General features: G+C 33.2%; 1 protein-coding gene across 1 annotated transcript in view; it reads right to left on the bottom strand.

The window, feature by feature from the left end:
- Positions 1–24224, bottom strand: part of Smp_135530 (leishmanolysin-2 (M08 family)) — a gene marked incomplete at both ends in the record, with an annotated part of 62741 nt that overhangs the window by 25206 nt on the left and 13311 nt on the right. Inside the window, 7 exons of the mRNA XM_018796814.1 lie at positions 398–508; positions 2539–2615; positions 3123–3230; positions 4083–4176; positions 5372–5493; positions 6728–6833; positions 8051–8220. Coding sequence (XP_018651919.1) covers positions 398–508; positions 2539–2615; positions 3123–3230; positions 4083–4176; positions 5372–5493; positions 6728–6833; positions 8051–8220 — 788 coding nt within the window. The remainder of the gene's footprint in view (positions 1–397; positions 509–2538; positions 2616–3122; positions 3231–4082; positions 4177–5371; positions 5494–6727; positions 6834–8050; positions 8221–24224) is intronic.

Raw genomic sequence — 24224 nt, forward strand, 5'->3', positions numbered from 1 at the left:
TGATATCTTCGGGACCTGAAGAAAAAAGTGAGTGCACTTTATTATTCATAATACAAAATTTCATTACTTCAGACTATTGAAGTACTTATTCTGTTTCATTAATTAAATAATAAATGCATATTGTGTGTGGAATAATTTACGATCCACGAATGTTTCTACATAAAAATAATGGACTATGAAGTTCATTATTTCAAACAGCATCTCATCAATTTGTTTAACAATGCCAAGTTAAATACTCTTATCTTATTATCCTTAGATTACTAAGGCACCAAAATTTTGAAAAGCATACTTTTTTCAATGAAAAAGACTACCATGAACATTTATACTAACAACAAAAATGAAATATTAGATGCCGTTAGAGAGAAACTATTATATGTGTTTGTAAGTAATAACATACTTTGCTACTTGTCTTTTCATGTATTCGTAGCAACTCAGTTGAACGAAATCACATCCCCAGTTTTTACCGAACCTCCAATTTTGGGCCATAGACATATTTACATTATACCACCTAAATTTGTTTAAAGTAAATGATACAGTAGTTTATAATAAAAAAATAATAACACTGGAATAATAAATAGTAAAGTCTGAAAAGACATTGTTGAGTTTTAACGTTAGAGATAATAAGTTTCTAGAATGAGTATTTTTGATTTTGGGAGAAATTTAACCCTATTTCAGTGAGTTCAGTAATTAATCGCCAGCTACAAATCCTGAAGGTCTGCGTTTAGATCATAGGCGAGGTAGCTGATCCACACATATGATAAGTCTTATTCAGGAACTAACCAGCTATCCGGTGCTCTTTGGTTTTCAGTAATATCCTAATTAAGATCTATTCGTGCCGAAAACCACCTACAGAAAATGAGATTTCTCAAAAATAACTCACTTATGTTATTTTAAACTTCAATAAATTAGTTATCTTTATCGACTTTGATAAAAAATAGATTAAAGCAAATTAATATATACACTGATTTTACTTTGAGGGTGCTTATCAGCTGTTTGCAGCCCTATTTGTATTGAACGACAAAATAGCATCCAATATTAAACAATGGTGAATGGATAAATGCAGTTACAAGAGTTATTCGTAAAACATGTTTACGTGTGAAAAGTCATTTGAAGGAAGACTTAAAGTTCCAAAACTGGCAACATGGGTTGCGAATAGTTATAGACAATTTGAAAAGTTCACATCACTTTCAAGAGATTTATACGTAAAAATCAAATAATTTATAGATATCTTATTTTAAAGTGGATCAAATAATAATTAGCTAAGGAAAGGTAGTATACTACAAGATAATGATTACAGTAACAATAATAATTATAGTGGATATAAACAAAAATATCCGTTTTCTTCTTTTTGTATGATTAAGTTTAGTTAGAATTCTCTGGTGACTACTTTTTTATCGATTCCTAACAAATCTCACATTTTTACAATATTTCTTTTGAAAGATTTACATAAAAGTAATTCATATCTTAGTTCCATTTATTGCTCAATTAGATCAGAAATATTTCACTAATTTTATACCTATTTTTTAGATGTTTTCTCATCAAATATTCTTCATACTGACTGTTTTAACTTTTGGCTTGAATAAAGAAATGAGTGTATTGATTGTAAAATATTCATTTTACACAAAGTTAACCAAAGGATTTTTAATATCTCCTTTATGTATATTCAACATCATAAAACCAAAAGTGTACGGGAAGAGTCATTTTTAAAACTCAGGTCATAAATTACAAGAATGGTAAAACGGATATTTGGTTACTAATAGAAAGAACAATCTTCTATGATGGATCACGAATGATAGAAAATAGTCTACATTTCTTGATATATATGTTGATATTTATTCATGAATAAATTTACTGAGTAGTGCGGTTATTAATCTAATGAACATAATAATTAAAAAGCTAAGTTGTTAGTTTGTCCATATGAAACATTAAGCAATATAAATGAAAATAATTTACATCTGTATAATAAGCTGAAAAAGAGCAGGCTTTGAAGAATCCGGTAATGATGTATGACATTATTAAATATGAACTACGAATTCCACGACTGACATATAACTAAGATAATCTATTGCGAAAATGATAGTATTTTGTGCACTAAAGCAATATCAACCTTAGTTAAATATGGTCGGATGTCAGATCAACGGGAATAAGTTTGCTTTTGACATAGGTATAACAGTATACATAGCTAATCATTACTTGATTTCTTGTGAACATTCTAATGAAACGTTCATACACTAAATATATAAGTAACTCAAAATGAAAGTCTAGCGAATCAAAATTAATATCTTATTCGACTAGTATTGATGCGTTCTCCAAAGAGAGTTGTTTTAACTTGGAGGTTTACATTTTCTAGGCAACAGACTTTTGAAAAATGTTTCAAAGCTTGTAATAATGATGATAGAATGTTTAAAAGTAGCCTGACTAGTTCTAAAAAAGTGTTTTAAATTCCATCTGAGCTATAAGTCATTCTAACTGACACTATGACGTGCTTTATTTCTCCAACTTCATTAAGATCTATGTTTAATAAATATATATTATTACCCAGTATCTTTGAAGTAGGCCAACGTTAAAGAAGATACGTAAGAATCTTTTGAATAACTTCCTGACATGAGTTCATCCTGAAACATAAAGAACATTATGATTTTACAACAAAATCTTACGATCACTTTTGAAAATTACAGAGGAAAACCAAAAATCGTTATCTGACACAGTCTGAACCATGTCTGTGGTGTGTGCTGCTTATATCAACATAAGTAGTATATGATACTAGTCAGGAATAGAATGTCTGGTAGCAGAAGGTCGAGAAGATCGAGAAGGGAAGAACGTGAACAAAAAGCGATTAGTACGGAAATGAAGGAACAGTGAAGTCTGAGACGATTGATTGACATTTCAAAAGTCAAGTTTGAAACACTTGATTGATATTTTGCAAATTAGGTATTTACTGTATGATTCTCAGATTTTACTAAAAGATTCTGTAATTTTGCGTTCCAATACGTCCTGTCGTCGCCACTTGTGTTCTCAGTCATTGCATGTCGATATTTTAAATTGTTACTTATGTAGATAAAATCTAAAATGATTTATTATATTATCATGTGAGACAGTTATTAAAATCATGAATAATTTACTTCAGTGATTCTTTTTTCGAAGTGAACAAAAGCTGTCCCAGATCCTCCATCATTTTCTAAATCCATTCCATCCATTGTAGGACAGTTAAAGTGAGCTCTAGCTTCTGCCTAAAAGTCAAATGTAAACAGATATCTCAGAAGCAGTAACAATGAAAACATCTTTTCACTGGTTAAGGATCTATAAAGTATCAAGTGGAATAATAAGCAATTTAACATAATTTATTATGATAAGTGCCATTCGTTACCAAGAATGGTTCATTTAAATTTAATCTCCTTTTTTTATCATTATCACTTAACATCTACATTTAGAGGATTCCAATTTATGAAAATGTTTTTTAAATAATCATGCAAATAGAAACTACTTTTAGACTGCTTCTTTATCTTGCTCATTAAACATGAATAAAGAGACTAGATTGTAAAAGAAATAAAGAATGGGAGAGATTAACATCAATAGAAGTAAAGTAAATGAGTCAGCAAGAATAATACATGAGATTACAGATAAAAATACAATAGAGCAAAACTTCTTGCAGTCAGGCGAGTTACTCTCGCTTTGGTGAAGGATAATAAAGGAAACTACAGTAGAATCTTCACTGTCTGCTATTTTGAGCCACATCTGATTGCACCTTGAGTCACTGAGTTGCACCATCTCTTTAGTTGCCACTTAAAAAATCATTTTATATTATTCTGTATAAAGGTGCTTACTGAAGCATTTACTTGGGAATCATAGAGACAAAATCATATTAGTGTAATAACTTGTTTCTAGTAATGATATAACTTATGAAAAGAATTTTCACCTAGATAAACAAAAAAGAAGGAATAAGGTGGTAGTTTCGTTTACAGTATTGAAGTCGGAGTAGTGAATTATTAGCAGAGCACACGGAAGTTTAGTTATTACACTCAGTAAACGAAAACGTATAGAAGCTCATCAGTGAAGCCACCTATAATGTAAAATTAACTTACCAATACATTTGGAAGCACAAAAGCATCTACAGTTCGTATAGTTGTGGAGACTGCAGAAACCCAGATTCGTTGAACCTTTGTAACAGTCGATTTACTAGAAAGAAAGAGACAGACAGTGAGTAGTAATCTCAAGTGTTTAATATTACAGAAAAAGTTCAAAACAGTTAATATTTTCAAGGTAAATATTTTAAAGTCAGTTGATCGACTAAAACTGTGCCATACGTATAAAATCTCAAAGTTTATTTGAAAACAGGGCCGTCGCTCTTTAGCCTATGCACTTTACTTTTTGTGGTCATGTACAAGATATTAACCCAGCTCATCCCACGAAGTTTGGAATAAACTGTTACCTAAAATATCTGATTCTCAAATTCGTGTGTATATTTATTAAATCAGCTTTCTTCTGTTCAGCAGTAAACAAATATTTCTGTTTGAAGTTCGAAACGATTGGTGGTGAAGCCAAACAAACAGTGCATCGACATTCCAAGGATTGATTACATTTTCAGTCATTGACATTTGCGACCTGGTTTTAAAATTTCCAGAGATAAAATGTTTGCCCTTTTTACCCACAGAATTTGAATAACACTTAAGAACAAGAGACAATCTATTGAAGTCAGAAAGATTGGTTCAGCGAGGAGTTCTCTTTTCGACGAATTCATTTTCAAAGCTGTACAATCTCAAATATTTATACACTTTTTTAAGGATGATAATAATTACAATAATACTGATAATAAACTTCTGTTAGACATGGTGACAGTGAGGTAGAATATTGAAGGGTACTAAAAAATTTTTTTAAACAGGGAATCTAATAATCATTTGATTGTTAGTGGTTTAAATATTCATTAAAAGATAGTTATGGAAAGGAAGGCTCAGAATGAAAAGATAAAATGTTGGAATTAAGATTAAATGTAATCAGGAGGACCATAGAAACAGAAATAAACCGGTAGTGGGTAGAAGATTTAAGGAGCAGATGGAAGGGGAAGCAGATGGCTATAAAGAAAGAAGAGTATGAAAAAAAATTATAAGAAATTAAGACCATGGTAGAAATTTATTGAAGCATAAGATTATATATGATAAGTTTAATATGAAATATAAGAGGCTGACCAAAACCTTTAACTTAACAGTAGTAAGAAAACGCATTTAGAATTTAAAAGTAAGAAGTCATCTTCATTGAATAATAGGATGTCTAATAGCTTCAACGAATATAAGTCTTTTATTTTAACACAAAATATTAGTGTCTGCATAGTATTTTCCAGATAAATTTCTAACAATAAAATACGTTTCTCAATTACCTGGCTATGTAAATATAGTCTGAATCTTGACCAAGTGCAGGTAAGTTTGTTTGAGGGTCTCTAGGTGTACGTGGTGTACCATCTTCTTCACGTAGGAAAGCATAGGATGTACTTGAAAATCCCTGTAAACATATTTTAAGCACGGATAATGTTTAGCAAAATGACATTTGGTATTTTTTCAAATTAAAAATCAAGGTAATTTATTGCGCTTTTAGAAATGGATAATTTGACTAATTTAACGTGTTTACATTATTATTAAATGATCCGCAAATAGATATATAAAAAATTTTCATGATGAAACAATATGTTCCTTAACACTCGAGAGATCCTGTCCGATAATTGTACACAAAACTTATAACGCATATTTGCCCAGAGGAACATTGTAGTGCCGTGCTTCATTGATAGTTCACTTTGATAACCGTTATTATACCAATCTTAACGGTGCGTAAAATCAGAAGGCAAAAGGAAGCGGCAACTACATTTTTATTGATGAATGATACAGACCAGAAAGTTGTAAGCACATGAGCAAGTGTTAGCGAACGAAGCATAAACGATATGCATTGGAGATGGCTGGTAAGCCAACTCGATAGCGGAGCGAAAATAATGCGTATTGGAGATTGGCGGGAAGCCAACTCGCTATGAGCAAGCATTACGCAATATTTATAATCAGACAAAAATGAATGACAGACATATAATGAATAGGATACGAAGTATGTACACATATACGCTGATATAAAAAGTAGTCAAGGTTAATAAGCGAATAATTAACAAGATCAAAATATGACTCATAAGGTATAGGTGAATTAGCTTGGCCAGAAGCTAGAATAAAGTATATGGGCTTAACATATTAACTGATACTACAACGTCAGCAATATATTAACAGTAAACTTTGTTTTCTTTCCCTCCCGAGAATGTTTGTTTAAGAAGCAGAAGAAATAAACAGAAACTAATAATGTTAGAAAGACTTGAAAATATTGTCCAAAGTGCGAAATATATCTAGTAAACACAAGATTTGTGAATTAACTCTATTTATTTTGGCTGTTGTCCATCCGTCTTAGTGCTTTTTACATATGCAAGTCACTCTTGACGGACAGCCGTAAGTTAGTTGTTAACGCTTCAAAGAGCAGCAGCTCAAATTTGTTTTCCAATCCGAAGAAATTGTCAATGATAGGTAACTAAAGAGTAGTCTGAGACTAGTTGAACTGTTCCTTAAAGTGTTCCACTTTTTTCCAATTCGCTAGTCCAACATAAACCATGACACTGATGCATGTATTTATTAGAACATATGCACATGTACATACATCCTTTACAATTTAAGTAACTTATAGTACTGCTGTCAATGAATAAATAACTAACCAAAGCATGTGCCATTTCGTGAATGAAAGTAGAAATACTGGAACGAACGTCTCCTGGCTTTATTGACAATTGAGTTGGACACATATTAACGTAACCCGCTACTGGCCTGAGTTAAAAAAAAACCAAGTATTGTTAGCAACGCAAATATTTACTGATTTGGACACAATAAATCAAACAGAGGAAATGTTCTTAAAATATACTAGAAAATATACTTAGTAGGAGATGTAAAAAAAGGTGGAATATTTTACTGATATGGGAAATTACATATAAACGGAATTTTACCATTCAGATTTCAAAATAACCACCATTTATTTTGAGTTAATAGACTTTTTCTTAGACAATCAAAAATATAATCAATTTACATGTAACTGATGTGTGGTGGTGAAAGTAAAATAAGATTGGTCATTGAACATCGACAAACCTACAAACCATCGAATAAGTAGTTTCGTTTTCTTCCATTAAAAACTTGGAGGCATCAGACGACCGTTTTGTTCCATTATCCTTAGCATCGCACATACACGATCCCGCATGAGGATTTCGAATCTTGGACCTTCAGTCTCGCGCGCGAACGCAAGCTGGCATCCAACGGTGTTAATGTTTAACTTCAATCAATTCAGTGCTCACAGGTTTTAGCTTAGATCGATTTGTGATTACAGCTTTGAAAATGCTACAGTCTCTTGAAATCCCCTCAATTATTTCCCTTCTTCCCATCGATTACTACCCCAAACTAACTGAGTGTGACTGCTTGTAGTTGTATTAGGTAAAGTATTATCTAGTGCTAATTTGGTTCTCTATTCTGGATCGTGAATCCTGCATTTGATATAACGTGGCTAGTCCTATTATCATGTTAACGTACTTTCGTAGTATAGTTGGGAGAGAAGAAAATATTTTAAACCATCTGTTATATCAGTAATGCAAATCAATAACATTTTGATTGATTTGGATGTAATGTAAATCAGAATACCAAAATACACTTGGCTAGGTTCATGCCGATCACGAAACGTTGCTTCCTATATATGAGCTAGGGATCTTTTCTGCAATATGAGTAAAAAGGTGATCGAATGAAGATATTCTTAGAACCAAACTATGATTCAATGTCACAAAAAAACAATGGTATATAGGGATTAGAAAATCAATCTAATTTACACTAAAGCTCAATGTCATAAACAATCGTTTAGGGAATGAATTATGTACTCAACTGAATAACTTTGTCTTGTCAATTAGGTTAGTTAACTTACCTTTTATATAATCGTTTTTCATGATATTATTAATTCAAAAACAGTTATTGGAAAACTAGATAACAATAAAAAATAAGCGTTCTACCTGTCAGTACCAAACTCAAGTTGACACGCCAGTGCATAAGCCAATAGATCATCACTTTGACATGGTTCAGTTGCTGTAGCATCCACAAAAACTAAATAACCGTTTGGTGGTATTCCTGACCCTCTTGAACCTTGTATACTGGGCTTATTCGCAACAAACTCTTTGCATCCCTTTAGAAATATAAATGAAGTCCACTAAGTAATTGACTAAATAATAATCATCTGAGGAAAACAAATAATTACTGGAATAATTATATCTTATTTATCATTATCCATGTCGGTTTTTTAGCATAACTTTTTTTCGAATGACTACAAGCTTGCTTGAATCCTAAACTGAAAAAATAATCGTTTTTCGTTAATTATTTCGCGTCAAACCAGAGTAACGTTTTAAAACGACCTCAAATGTGGCTCTGCATTTTTTCAGAGATCAATCAAGTTAGGCCAGATAGTAATTAAGTTTTTATACGCATTAACTGTTTCAGTATTATGGCTCTATTAGTATTCCCCCTAAAGGCAAACGGAGCATATATAAGAAACTAAGCAATGCTGTACAATATTTTTTATGTCCAAAAACCTATTAAACTACGGTTAACGAAGTGCTGAAGTTTACTTTACAACAGAATTTTTGGGTTATGGTCTAATTTCATTAGTGTATAATGCTACATACTTACTTCGCCAGCTAGAGTTAAGTAGATAAGAATTAAACTTCCAAATGGAAAATGTCTCACATTTTATTTGATAATATCGTGTTGTACTCGGTATAGAAAAATTTCATGAATAGGTAAAAAAGCGAATATATCCTGAAATCCCAGGGAGCTCATTAATCGTCAAGATTATTGCAATGACTGGAAGAATATACTGAAAAATCCTTCACTTTATCTTGAACGGTTCTAATCTGATCATCGGGTTGCAAACTTCCAAGCACTTGGTTTGAATAGACACTTTGTAATTCGCTATGAAGTTGGCAAGATAGAAAATTAACTAATAAACAAAAGTAAGGTTGTGTTCCGATTGAATGAACAATCAATATCTGCTTTATTCGCAGTTCACTTCATTAAAACGAAGTTATATTAAATCTACCTCATAAGAAAGGGACAAAACCGGCTGTAGGATAAATCCTAACATAATTTGTGAACAGAGAGTTCACAGTTTTTGATGGTTAAATAAACAAACATTAAATAGATATGAATTTAGAATAATTTACATGTAACTCACATTAAGATAGTTATCAGGTATGGGTTCCGTGAAACATCTAGTGATATTTTCACAACCTTTATTGCAATATATACCAAGTGTACCATTTGGCCATTTTACGTATGAAGTTTGTCCATCCAAGCATTGTCTTGTAAAACAAAGTAAATTTTAGCATTCCTATAAAAACATAGATCTGATAAAACATCTACAATTAGTGCAATACTTTAATTTAATTTGCTAATTTCGCTTTTCGCTGTCGGTGAACAGTGTTCAGTTGAATTATTGCGGTAAATTTATTCGCTTCATGGGGTCAGCGACTCAGTCAATCAACGGAATGTGTATAACGTAATACATTTTTGTATTATATTCAATTGTTAAGCTACATCAACGCAGTGAGATGCTGGAGTAATCTAGTTAGTAACAGTATTAATTGTAGTGAAAAAGATTAGGGGTACAAATTATTACACGAGTGGGAATGTAGGAATCTGCAGAGGAAAACAATTTTGAGGCAATTTTGAAGCTAAGAATTCGAGGAATGACGAACAATGAATCCGTTAACGTTAATTCAAACAATCCTGAGCCATATCACAAAGGAGAAAAACTGTGTTAGTACAAGATTTCAATGGATAAACTTCAAAAATTCACCGTTCTGCCCATTAAACTGATTCAAGCTTTTTCAAGGAAATATAATAAAACATCAAAAATATCAGATATAAATACGTCGTTCAGTTATTACCTGGATACTGAAAGCCTTCAACTACTGTGAAACTATCCGTTCAAGTTTAGATGAAAGTTCATATGAACATGTCACACAGCCTGTAACTATTGTTTACGAAAATCACACTGACCCAAAGTAGATAGTCTGCAGCTATCTACACGACTCATTCCATCTGTCAGCAAATTCATGTTCCAGTTTGACTTCCACTAGCTCTCTTCCAACATGTTATTGGTCATAACATTTAGACGCTACACTCAGCCTTATAAAAGGTTAATTTATTTGATAAAAATTATAATTCTAAGGACAAATAGGGGAAGATCACAAACATTATATCATTTACGTTTTAAGCTTATTATTAATTGCATTTTCATGGCAAACACAGTGCTTAGCAACAAAAAAGGTTTAAAATATTTCATTGCCTACTTTTAAAAAATAGAAAATGGGGAATATCCAACCTTCTATATGTGCTAGTCAAGTTTATTTTCAGCAGTCAAAATACATGGCTTGCCACAAAATTTCAACCAAAAGCTTTTCAGAAAAAATTTTCTTATCGCTTGCTAAATGATCTGAGGAGTTTATGTAATACTTAATTTACGACTGTCATAATATCAATAATTTGTGTCAGAATGAATTAATATGAAAAATAAGAATGTCTGTCTAACCTCTCAAGTATGATGTTGTCTGAAGCAACCCTCTTCACACTTAATGTGTTTTCCCAGTACATGAGCGAAGGCAGAACGATTTTTGTCTATAAAAGTGCAGAAACAATTACTGCAATCTTTAACATAAAAATATAGTGTCTCATAAAATCAAAAATCGATGATAAGCCGAAATAGGGAAAAACGTGTATTTATCATATGAACAAATTTGATTCTAATTCATGAATATCACACTTGATGTGAAAGAAAACCATACATTCAATTATTCTAATTGATCAGTGAAACAACCAAATAAACTTTCATTAATGAACATCATTACCGTATAAGTATCCATGGTTTCAAATTTCACATGTATTTTGGTACATCTCTCTCACTGAATTACGGCCTCTCAAATCAAATAGTAACCAGTTTAAAAACACTATGTACTCCATAATGACATAAGTATTTGTAAAGGTGCATTTGTGGGTCAAGAATCTCGCAAATTAATCATGAAAATATTCTCATGTAGAACATTACAAATACACTACTATTATTACTCCATGACAAAATAGTGTCTTTTTATTATATTCATGAAAAGCGCTTTGTTGCAACTCAAAACAAGTGAGATTAATCATTTGCTTTTCAAGCGCTTTTTGAATTAAAAATTCGCAGCAACAAGAGAATTTACACCTAAATTTATGCATAAATCTGTCAACCATTAGTTAGTTATGACAACTTAAGTGCCAAGCAGACAAAATGCGACCCAAGCATACTTATGTGAAAACCAACAATTTGATAAAATAAGATTTGAGTTAAAATAAATAAAACGCGTTAATGAATAATGACAATGGAAAACTAAAAATTTCATATTTTAAGTAGGCTTGAGGGACATATAGATGTAAATTTAAAACTTAGTCAGTAATGTGTCTGTTCAAGTTGTTTGCCGTTGATAAAACATAAACCTAATAATGGGAACCCGAGGACAATGTTTGTCTGTATGGTTGATAAGATCATTAAAAAATATCTATCATAGCTACAACCGTTAAAATTGGATTTTCGCCTTCAAAAATCGGGATAATAAACGTCAAAAGATCTTAACCACAAGCTGTAATTATTTTATGAGGCCCTTTGACATAAAGACATCACCAAAACAGTTCATTTAAACAATCAAATTTTGTACAAAATTTGAGAATAAATTTTGCTGAACAGACGCATTAACTGAAGCAATCTTACTGAAAGATATAAAGGAGTAGGCATAATTATTATACCTATCTGAATATATCCAACGATATCTTAACAAATTCTCGCAGTTTCAAGAGTCTTTTTGACCTAGGCAGCTAATATGTTGGCATTGAAAATTAAGTACATACACTGAACAACTGAAGTTGTTTGTATGATTCGGGGATTAGTAGTTGGTGCATAATAAATTCTGTCTAAAGTCTTACCTTTCTTCCTTGCACCTAACAATATCAGTCTCTATATTGTCACATTGTAGTAAGCAAACGGTTGTGTCCACAAGCTTAACAAGAAGGAGCACCAGAACTTTATCAGGTCATCACAGTCATGATATTATCAATTAGTTCAAAGCTGCTAACCGGGTAAATATGTCTATCAAGTAAAACGTCCAACCAGGTATCAGCAACAGCAGTTTTGTGTTGAAAATTTTGAACCACTATTGAACTTAAATTATACTGCTAACTTTAAGTACAAATGAAATGTACCAAATACTCACAGAAACATTGATCGAAATCGCCAAAATTTATGTTTGCTTAACTGAAGTGTATCAACTGGAATTATTCAGTTAAGAAAATTATCAAATATTAGAACAGGCTTTATTGGTAACAAATATTCCTCAAGCTATTAGAGAACCTGCAGTTATAAATTAATATAATTACAACAAATGAGTGTCACTCCCACACCACACCATTACCAATTTTATATGTTTAGTAGACAAATTTGCTTAAATTAAGCGCTGAAAGTTATATGAAATAGTTTTCGTGCTTTGTTCTAGACACGTAGAACAAATTTATGGCATTGTAAAGAACATAACGAAGGCTCCAAACCAGCTGCCATATAAAAACATATCGGCTGAAATGGCTTGTGTGTGTTTACAGCTAGGGATGATTTTTCCTAATATTATGTATTGTACATGAAACTCAAAAATCCAGTAATTCACTAAAACCCACTTAAACAAGAAGTGATTCACTATCGGCCTATCTAATTACGCCTCTAAAAAAAATCAATTTTAAACAGATTAGAGACTAGTTTTGACTTGTTTAATATAACAAATGTTAGCAAATCAAACAAAATGTTAATGCTCTCTAGTGATTTTGAGTTTTCTTTTGTCTGGAGGCTCGTCTAAGCGAATATTGGTATGATATCAACTTATGTCAATTCTAACGACGTTCCAAAGAAAAAGCCAGAATATATATTGCTGTAGTGCACAAAAAATGTGCGGTTTCAACTTGAAGGGAAGCACTATTGGCAAGCTGATGCAGCCGTCATAAATCCGCTAGCATCGAAATTTGTCGATGTGTTCATAGGTTAGTCACAAAATACTAGACTTCAGCTGGGATTAAACAAACGTTGCTGCATTTGAAGTTAATAATGATAATTTCGCCATATATTATAACAAACGTCATCTCGATAAGCTGATTTGTTTTCTCAGCTCGACTCTTTAGAACAAAATTTGTGCTTCAGTGCAAGACACAAGATACGGTGAATTTCCTAGGCCTTAAAATAACAAGAAACAAGAACTATTTATGCTCAGTTGAACACACGATAAGACAATATTTGCAGTTTAGGGGTTTTTTCTTAACTCAGAATGGACATCTTGGTAGAATGCTGTCATCAAAGGTCGGCAAAACATGTTTCAAAAGTACGCGTTACGGAAATTTGAATTTATCTAAGGAATGAACATAAGATACTAAGCAAAGTCAATCCGTCTCACAATATTTGCTATTCATGATATACTTGAGTTTATTAAAGGTATTAGCCACATGACATAAGTTACTATCGTTTAACACCATAAAATGGATAAAAATTCTTTATTTCAAAATCCCCAATACAGTGCTGATGTTTTTGAATGGCTGCCCAAACGGTAGGATAAGTTATAATAATAAAAAGGTATTCAATATCGTAATCACTTCCTTATAATTTCGATTCTATCTGGAGCGGTATTACCTTTCAGCTGAACTTGCCCCAAGAATAACGCATGATACTAGATATTGAACTAAATAAAATGAAAAAAATGTGTACAGTTTCACAAAAAACGATGGGTTTTCGATATCAGTATACTACTATCAAATTTAATGATTGTAGTTTTTGGTTCATGTCAAAAGCAGAACAAAACATTATTAGGGATTTTAGGAAACAAATCGACTTAACTACATGCTATGAACCTTCTTTTGATTAGCTTCAACATATTAACAGCAAATGGCTGCAAAATTATCAAATAAAACATTGTCAAAGACAACTCTGAAAAGCACCACAATGGTTTCATTAGGTTAGTGAACAATCACAAAAAGTTTAAGGAAACAGCTATTGTATAAAGTCTCAGTGTTCATAGCACAACTGAATTATTGATTAATGTTGTTAAAAGTTCTGAAAGAACCTGTTAAACACATATAGAGAGACGAATTAAATGAGTAAGACTGTACTAGTTATAACAAAGATATAAAAAACACGTCGGATCAACTAACCTTTATCTGCTCAAACAGAGAATTTTTCTGAAATCCCGACGTGTAAACGACGGTAAACTTCAACTGAGAGTTCGGTGTGCTCCGTTTTGATCGAGAATTACATGACGTTGCATGAATCTTATTTATAGAGTTTAAAACTAAGTCCTTACTATTGGTGAAGTTCTAGGAACTTTACAAACATGCTTTGTTTGACATAAAATCTGTAAAAATACTAATGTTAGAACTATTCTTAAAAACATTTCACGACATCGAACTACACTCAAAGCGTTAACTAATACAACTATTAAACGTCCCCTCAAAATGAGTAATTCAAACAAGATTAGATGTACAATCAATAAAACATCTCATTTTATTTCCATTTGTGATATTTCAGTCTACTGATGACGCCTTTATTTGATTCAGTTCATTATTTATGTTCTAATAACTAGTTTTAAGCTATGTCAGTGAATCCCATAGATATAGTGGGGTTTGTTTATATTGTTGGTAAACAAATGGGACTCAAGAGGTTAGAACTCCTAATGTCGAGTATTCAACTCAGCAGTAGGGCATAGTTTCGTTCGGATGAAATAAAAATTTCCGCAAGATGATCAAGGTAACATTAAGTTACGCCTTAACAGAGGTTTTCATAAGGAGCGGCATGGAGAAAAAAACGTGAATGAATGATATCGTGTGTAACACTATTAAGATGGATCTGGGTTGTATCTTATTTTCACCCGAAGGCACTCAGGTCAGATACAGTTGTACAGATGTCAACTTCAATCACTTCTCAGATAATTTCACTGTTCAAGGAACTTCTGTAATTTCATTAATTTTATAGGGCCTGATATGTGCTCCACTTTTAATACGTATGGAAAACCTAGTCCATAAAATGTCATCTGTGTTAGAAGTTCGGTCTTCAGTGTCGAGTACAATGTGAGGTTTACAACAAGAGTTTTAAATTGACTCACTGGAAATTTTTTCACAGTATTTGGTTTATTTTATCACATTATTCACTAACGCAAATTAGGACGATAATTATACACGAGGGTTGAAGAGATTTTTATTTTGTTAACACAGTCCTACAATCAAACCGGGGGCAAATAAACGATCTATCAAAACTAGTTGTCTATTCCTTGTTAGTAAACGTATCTCAAACCAGTCGCTCATGACTTACCTTGAACACACAGAATATCATTGATGAAAGCTTTCAGACACAATGTGATCAACTTATACGATCAGTTTAAACGAGCATATAATAAGCCCAATTGACTGAAAATTAGACAGCCTTGTGTTATTTAAATGTGTTATTTTTATCTTGCCGCTAACAACCATTTATCTGTGCAACTAGCTGTAGATCAGTCTTATCTTATTGTTCGTTCGATCAATCATATTCATGCTGACCTTTGCGATTATTAGGTCGTCTTAATACGACTGGCCTGTGTTCGAAAGTGGTTGAGATATGTCCCTTCTAATAACCCGTATTTGATGAATTTCTTTTATTATGTTGGTGACCATCATTAAAAAGTCGTTTCAATAGTACGAATTTCGCTGAGTAATTAAACACACAACCTCATAAGCGAAACAACAATATACATGTACTCCGCAGGTCGTCATATATATATATAATGAATATAATTAATTCCAGAATATTATTCAGTGCATTGTAAAAAATTTCAATGATCAGTTTGCCTGTCAGACGCCACTGCAATCGTTTTCAATCAAAATTAATGTGTATGCTCATATTCCGCTTCAGACAAGTAAGTGGAGCTTCAGTTTGATTTTCAGCATCGCTGCTAGTTAAATGAACCCAAGTTGGTTGACGGCTGTCTATTCATTCAATTTTGCTGGAACAACCTTTCAAAGACATATCAAAGTGAAAGGACGAAACTAATGTGTCTTAATGAGTAGCCTTGTATCACCTGGCGATAGATTGACCGAGGTTAATTGTGTAGCCTACGAACTAAGGCAGTTCGGAAAATGGGACGACCGTTACCGTTGGTTTATACAGTGGTAATATGCCAACAATATGCTAAATGAGGTATATCCGTTTACCGGTGAGATCAAATGCTACAGGCTTTACCTTATTAGGTTACTTAATCAGGTTGATGTTATGTCACACATGGGCAATATAAGCCGGGGATGAATTTTCATACATCATAATATTGATGTTAGTATGACCACAATTTCCAGTACGAGAGTTGGGGCGCTTTGTAAGGGTTGTGTTGCAACAATCGGTGGTCGAGAATGGCCGGAATTAAAGTCCAGAGCAGTTAACCAAAGATGCTAACTTGAACGTATGAGTTTGTGCTTCTCAACGGTGATCTCTAATAAATTCCGGAGGTATAAGTAACGGCGCAGGAGAAAGGCTTATTTTCCACAAGTATTTTCGGTGGTTTGCAGTGAGGGTGCTGAAGAACTGAGTAAAGAGGTGAGCGCGAAGCAAGACGAGTAGTGCTCATGACTGTGAAGTTTAGTCATTTGTGAAAAAATAATTAGGGTATGATTACTTAGGCTCATTCTCTTTTAATAAGTCAATTTCTAAACAAACATATTTCATGATGTCAAAAAAACGAGTCACAATATTGAGCTGAGTGGACAAAGAACTATCTGAGTGATGATTGAAGCAGAATCTAAAAGTTTATTATGTGTATTATTAATATATAGTAAGGAAAATACAGTGTTCGAATGGCAACTAGCTATTTCTCGTCCAAATTATTATAACTAATTTTTATTGTTGTAACTTTTATCGAGTCATGAGTGGACTCATATTTGGCTTGATTGTCCAGTCTTGCCTGCAAAAAGATTTCTCATCAGGAAGTGAAACCATTTTAGTGTCACAGACATGAGTCAGACAAGTTTTTGGCACGAGAAATCGGTATCAACACCATTGAACCGTATAATTTCAATTGACCATACGGAGCCATGATAAAACAAAATGATCCACCGCACAGACATGGGTGGATTGAGGTTATCTCCATGATAAATGTTATTCTGGCTTTATCAGTAGTTACAATACACCAATAATCTGTTTCACATAATTGTAATTTTTGTCTTTAACATAACTAAGCTACGAACGTCTACATACAGGCATGGTAGACGAAAGCACCTCATCAGTTTACAACTTTCGAAAAAATGTAACTTATTTGAAAAATAACTTCACTATTATAAAATATTTGGGTGACTATTAGAAAGAATGTTGGTGCAAAATATTGCTAACTGTCACCTAGCTTACGTATGGTTTGAGGCTCTTATTGTTTTTGCTTATAGTCCGCTGTTTCCAAAACTGAAGACGGCGAGTATAGTTGTTATATTTATCTACAGACAATTAATTACATGAATAAACGTTCACGTGGTAAATACAGAACATAGTTATCCTGGTTTTGTGTATTGTTTGTTCACACAATTTTTCATATCCAGCAATTAATGAAGCTATTTATTGGTCTGGACTTCAATATTAGGAAAGTTTGGACCATAGAGGTAGTAAATAGAGGCCATAAGTTGAATATAGATAGCACATCAGCTTAACCAATGAGATTATGAGAAACAGTTAATTAATCAAACTTTGAAGTATGTTTATTATTATTATTATTATTATTCACAAACACCTTGTGGGTACATAAGTGCTGTGAAGAAACCATTTCGAGTTTCTTCAAAAATGCAATAATACACAATTTTCAATAATGTTAACATTACATATGCCATGTTTGAGAAAGGAAGGAAAAGGAAAATAAAATATTAATAATAGAATAGTAATAATAAATCAGGTTCTGCGTAATTGGCAAGAATTTTGGATTGATTTTGAAGAAGGAAAGGAAGAAACTAAGGAAATAGAAATAAAGGAGACGCGGAATATGTAGATATCTTAACGCAGAACAAGAATAAACAACTATGTATGTATAGCAAAATGAGTAATAAAAGTAAAATAAAACGGAATAAATTAATAAGTAAATAACTTATTATTGCAGTAAGATATGACGTTAGAATAAGTTTTTGTGCGTGTACAGTCATAGTTTTGGGTGATGCTATGAAAGTCTCAATTAAGTGCAAAAGATAATCTATATGTATGAGTTGTGTATACACATAGTGAAGATAAAACGGGTCTGATAAGTTGAATTCAACGTAACTCAAGTTATTGTCTCAATCCAAAGCTTCGTAATCTTAAGAATAATATTTATTTAGAAGGAAAAAAAGGGAGAGAGAAAAGAAATGAACACATGGTGAAAGGGTCCAACCACGATCATAATAGTGTAATGGGTATAGACTTTTGAGATGAAAGAATAATTTTAAAATAATAATAATAACAATAATAAACCCTTACGGATAAATACGTGTAGATTTATGTAACAGTATACAGAGTGAAACCGGGTATTAGTATAAACATTAGTGCAATAATAATAATTTAGAATGATGCTATCATAGTCATAATTAATTGCAAAGAATAATTAAATATAAATTTCTGTATGTTATATATATGTTGTGAATATTTTTTTTTTAAAAAAATTGTTTGTTTAAGTGGAACATAGGGTTTTTTGTTTTTAATTGTAGACTTTGGATGTTTAGGAGTAAAACATGTTTAGAAGGACAAGAAGAGATGAAAAGAATATCTAATGTGTCGAAAGACCAATAATGATATTAATAACAGTAATAATTATAAATACGAACATAAGCAGACTTTATATATTAAGATGAATAAAAGTGAAATAGAATAGACGTGAAAAGTTTCAAAGGTTTCACTTTGCTTTTCAGTCAGTTAGATAGATGACGGACCTTTTTTGTATAAATCATTGTTAAGCACGTTAATATTCAATAGGTGACACAATCCACTTTCGGAAAGAAAATCATCAAGAAGACTTCGGAACCGGATTATAGTTTCACTGCATCGGAGGTTTATTGTCAGTCTATTCCACATGGTTGAGTAGCGAATAACGAAAAAATTCTGACGTAAATTTGTGTGGGTTTTTGGAATCGCTAGAATATTTTCCTTATTGCGTAGATTGTGGGACGGTATCGTAGAGTATGAAGGGGTAGATAGCGAAGAGTAAGAAATACCGTTAAGAAGCCGGTAGAGAAAGATAAGGTTTAATTTGATACACCTGATCCAGAGGGGTTCTAGTTTGAGTTGCTGACATCTTTGGTGATAGTCTTTGTTGTCAGAATACCCCAAAACAGCTTTGGTGAACCTTCTTTGAACACCTTCAATTTTAATCAGGTCATTATGCCTGCAATTACTGTAAACTAAAATTCCATATTCAAGAATTGGTAAGATACATTTTCTGTATAATAATAATCTCGATTTGGTATTATTGAAATTAATCATTATAAATCCGATGAGCTTTCTAGCTTTGGATACTTGAGATGCAATGTGTTCAGAAAAGTTCAAACTGTCGCTATATCTTAAACCCAAGTCACGAACAGTGTTGAGAGGTTTCAGTGTATGTTTTTGTATAGCCAGATTTAAGTTAAGGCAACGGCCGATGTTAATAAATCCACTTTTGTCAACATTCAGTGGCAAATTCCACGAAATAGTCCATTCGTACAACTTGTTTATTTCTTCTTGGATTACCGTTGAAATATAGCTTTCTTTTATGGGAGATGAGAATGAATAAACCACTTTTAGATCATCGGCAAAAAAAAAAGGTTTACCATATTGAAAGAGGGAGCAAACGTCATTGATAAAAAGGAGAAATAGTAATGGACCAATTACACTTCCTTGTATAACCCCACTGGTTACATTCACAGGTTTGGAGTAGCAAGATCCAAAGCGGACAATTTGGCTACGTTCTTCTAAAAATAACTCGAGCCAAGATAAAAGGGGATTCTGTATTCCATATGAAGAGAGTTTTAGAAGAAGAAGTTTGTGTGAGACGCTGTCGAAGACCTTACGCAAATAGAACCGCAGCTGGCAGGGTATAGATATAAGTGACTTACTAATAGTAAACAATATGCTTCATTCTCTAAACGTCGTACATTTTTAACTACTTAGTTAACATTTTCAAAAAGTTTCTTGGCAACAAATAAACTTATTCAGAAACTCCAAGAAATCGGGAAAAACCTCACGTACAAACTTCATAACACTGCCGTTATTCCATGGCTCTCATACAATAATAAACTAGTGAAAGACAAAATTTACTCACCGATACGCACTAGATCTCTGTCTAAAACGTGGTCAGTGGTTAAAGATGCATTTAACAGAAAACCATTGTCAATTTCTTTAATTGATAGGCTGTTAGTGTGTACTAATTAAGGAGACAGTTGAGTGACCGTGCTTAAAACAAACATGTTTCACATTACTTATGAGTAAAACGCAACTTATCAAGTCACTCTCTAAACCGATGTTATAGGCGGTTGCTCTCTGTGTTTAGAAGATGGAAAGGAGAGGTTATCAGCGTCAATTATTATTTTTATGATTATTCCTTCTCCGATAATGTACACATCAATCCTTCAACAAATAAGGATACCAACAATTGTTAGAATTGCTTAAGCTTTTATGCTAGGAACGTACGTAACATCTGAAAATAACCTAACACAGAACTTGTCAACCGGAGCTTACTAAACAATTACTAGGCACTGATGTTCATCAAAGTCTTTCAGTATGGTGAATCATATTGAAGAATGTTTTAGAGTGCCTTTTTGTTAAAGATCTAATAACATTAAATTGCTGATGTCATCAGCGATCCTTTTTGCTTGTTCGAGTTTTCGTTGGTAAACGTTCTGGTAAACATTCTTCCAGATAGTGAACACCCAGACCATTTATAATTATCATAAAAGCCATACAACATGTACGAACTTTGCAGAACTTGACGCAAAACATTAAATGTGCTGTCCACAGCCGAAAAATGAAGACTCCTAAAATATTCGATGTTACGTGACACTTGTGCAGAAGCCCGTAGCTCTGCATATTCATCGTACCGTACACAAACTTATTTCGCAACCACAGGTTCGTGAATGATCCCAAGATAAAACCTGGAAAAGCAACTCACGATACCACAAATACTTATGGTCATATGACCAACGATGCTACAGGTATTCGGAATCGGACAACACGTTTACCATTAATGCCTTGACAATCGGAGAATGCCAACCCAGTCGGATTGGAAGTTAGAAATGGATAGATTTAAAGATACACTTGAATGCCTATCAAAATATCGTGAGCCGTTTAGTCTAAGTTGATTAACGGGCGTAGGAGGTGAGTAGCATCACACACACACCCATGATCTGGTACGTATGCGTGACGGAGCACCTTCAGTTAGATATATCCATAAAAGCTAATGAGGTCAGCACCAAATTTCGATGATTTACATAACTTTATATTTCGGGTTTTCGTTCACCTCTACATGATTGTAACACTGAATACCAGCAACTCATTACTCACACTCTGATACAGACTTACACCTGTAGTAGTGCTAATAGCCATGAAAGAAGCAAAATAACACACGCATCAAGCCAGGCACTCAGAAATACTTTTTATTTTGAAGGACGAATACAACGATGATGGTTGTTGTATCCAGGTTCACTGTAGCTTGGAAACTACATAATCTAGGCCGTTCAGTAGGTTCATCTTATATCAAATATTCGGTCAGAAGTGCTGTTATAAAAGTGAACGATAATGCCGGTACGTTAGCATATTTGCCAAACAAATCACTGAACATTCTATACATATCGGTCACATATAATAGGAAGAAACGTTGGAAGATTGTGATACATATTGAAAGTTTCAATATAGTGACCACTGGACCAGAAATGGATCGATCATGTCGAGAAACACTTATACTGGTCAGTTCTGAGGGGCTTGCCAACCTGTTGATAGTCTGTCCAACTGGCATAAAAGAATGACATTGCGTGCATAAATTTTTCAAGTAACAATATGTTACAGGCCTCACTGTAATAAGCTACTCGGTTGAGTCGAGATGTTGCAAGGCACACCGTTCATAGAGTCAGGAGGATAACACTTCTGACATGTGAATGGAAATAGTGTTAATAAAACTCGAAATGTCAACATAAGAGTTTAAGCGCCTTGTGGAGGTTGCACTACGACTGAGACTGATGGTCAACAAGGAATCCATATGAAGTTGAGAGCCTTTAGAAGGCGCTGCCTTATGTTCTTCTGAAATATCTGAGGTATTATTGATGACGCTGGACGAAGTCACAAGTTCCATTTGTGTTTTCGAAGGCACATCGTGAGAGTCAACAAGTTAGGGCATTATGAGCCTTCTATGTCTGGCTATAATTGACCGCCATCCGTAGATGTGGCACCTCGTAAGAAAAACAATGCGACTTTAAACATCAGAGAGGTTTGGAATTTTATGGTAGGAGCATAAAAGCATGATTAATAATGAATGAATAATGGTAGAAGGTAAACCATTTGTATTATCATTTGGTTGTACACATACTAATGACAATGGGAGCCCGTTATGTTTATGACCAGTCTAGACATTAGGAGGTCCATATTAAGATACCTTGTTGTTGCGTGTGAGGCCATGGAATAGTTGATGATGCTCTTTAAAGTTTCAAAACAGGGTCATTAGTCTTTTGAACTTGGTGATAGTGCCACAGATACGGAAAGGTATTGACAGCCAGTTCCACAAAATACTACACTGAACTGTAAAATACCTACAACACATTGGTTCATGGTGTTTTACAGTCAGTAGTATATGCGCTTTGTTTCTGAGTCTGTAGGCTGCGTCATGGATCATGGTTGGGCAGAGGGTTAGAAATAGTGTCCACGTATTGCTCTGTAGAGATATATTAGATTGTTCCTAAGCCGACGGTATCATAAAGGTTTCAAGGAGAGGTACTTAAATCTATCTGTGTAGTCTACAGTGGAGTTGGAGTGTGAAGCTTCTTTGGACATCTACTCACATCTTATCTGTTGTGTTCACGTTTGAGAAGGTAAAAGAGCAATATCCAGGGGAGGGTCGTATACAAATTTCGTAAAGGGTAAACTTGGTCTACGTTGGGAAGAAATTTTTCATTATGAAACCAATTTGCCGTCTAGACTTAAGAATATTAAAGGAGGCATGGTCTTCAAATTTTAGGCTTCAGACGTAAATAACACCTAGATCGTTTACTGTTTTAAGTGTTTGAATACTACTTTCATTAAAGTAAAGTCGTAGTTCCTAAGGATTTCTTCCAAAATGCATGATCCCATACTTGTCGTCGTAAATGTCAACTTGCCATTTTGCGCTCCAGGTTATTGAGGTCACTATGAATCTGCAATACTCTCTCACTTAGAGCTTCAGGTTACATATATCGTTTATGTGCATGGGAAACAAGAGTGAACCTAATACACTTCCCTTGTAAATTCCAATAGTTATTGGTTCTTGTGATGAGAGGGAATCGTTGTTATTAGGTTTGTCGAAGCTCTAGTCGTACAGAAATTCACAAACCTTTGTGTGCCAGACAGCAATTTATACTTTCTCTAAGACTATTTTGGTATTATTGACTGATGGTGTGATTCACACTGTTTTCCTTACTATCTTTAGTTATGTTCTCATCTTTTGATTTTTATGATTAACCTTTATTTTCATTCACAAATACCCTTGAAAAGTAAATGTATGGTCAAACCGCTCAAAATTTACTGCGCCTACATGCCACACAGTTCTAATAATTTTGTATTCTCATTGCCTTATCTCGAGCTCTGGCGTTAATTTCGACATATCCATCAATCCAGAAAATAATTAGTCTACCGAAGCTTCACGAGTGTTTACCAGTATTACATCAAAAGTGCAAAAAACTAGCAGTACATTTTACACTTACTTCATAATATTGAAAATTACAAGGCTGGTAGCTGGATAAGTGATACGTAGTTTAGCATTTATTCTATGTTTAAACAATCCAGCAACTTAGTCACATCTTGAAATGAGGTGCTTAAGGCATATTTTTGTCAAGTACATCATGCTTGGAAATCTCACTTTATGACTTTATATTCTTTTGTATATTTCCATA

This window comes from Schistosoma mansoni, chromosome 4 (assembly GCF_000237925.1).
Source record: "Schistosoma mansoni strain Puerto Rico chromosome 4, complete genome".
Lineage (NCBI taxonomy): Eukaryota > Metazoa > Platyhelminthes > Trematoda > Strigeidida > Schistosomatidae > Schistosoma > Schistosoma mansoni.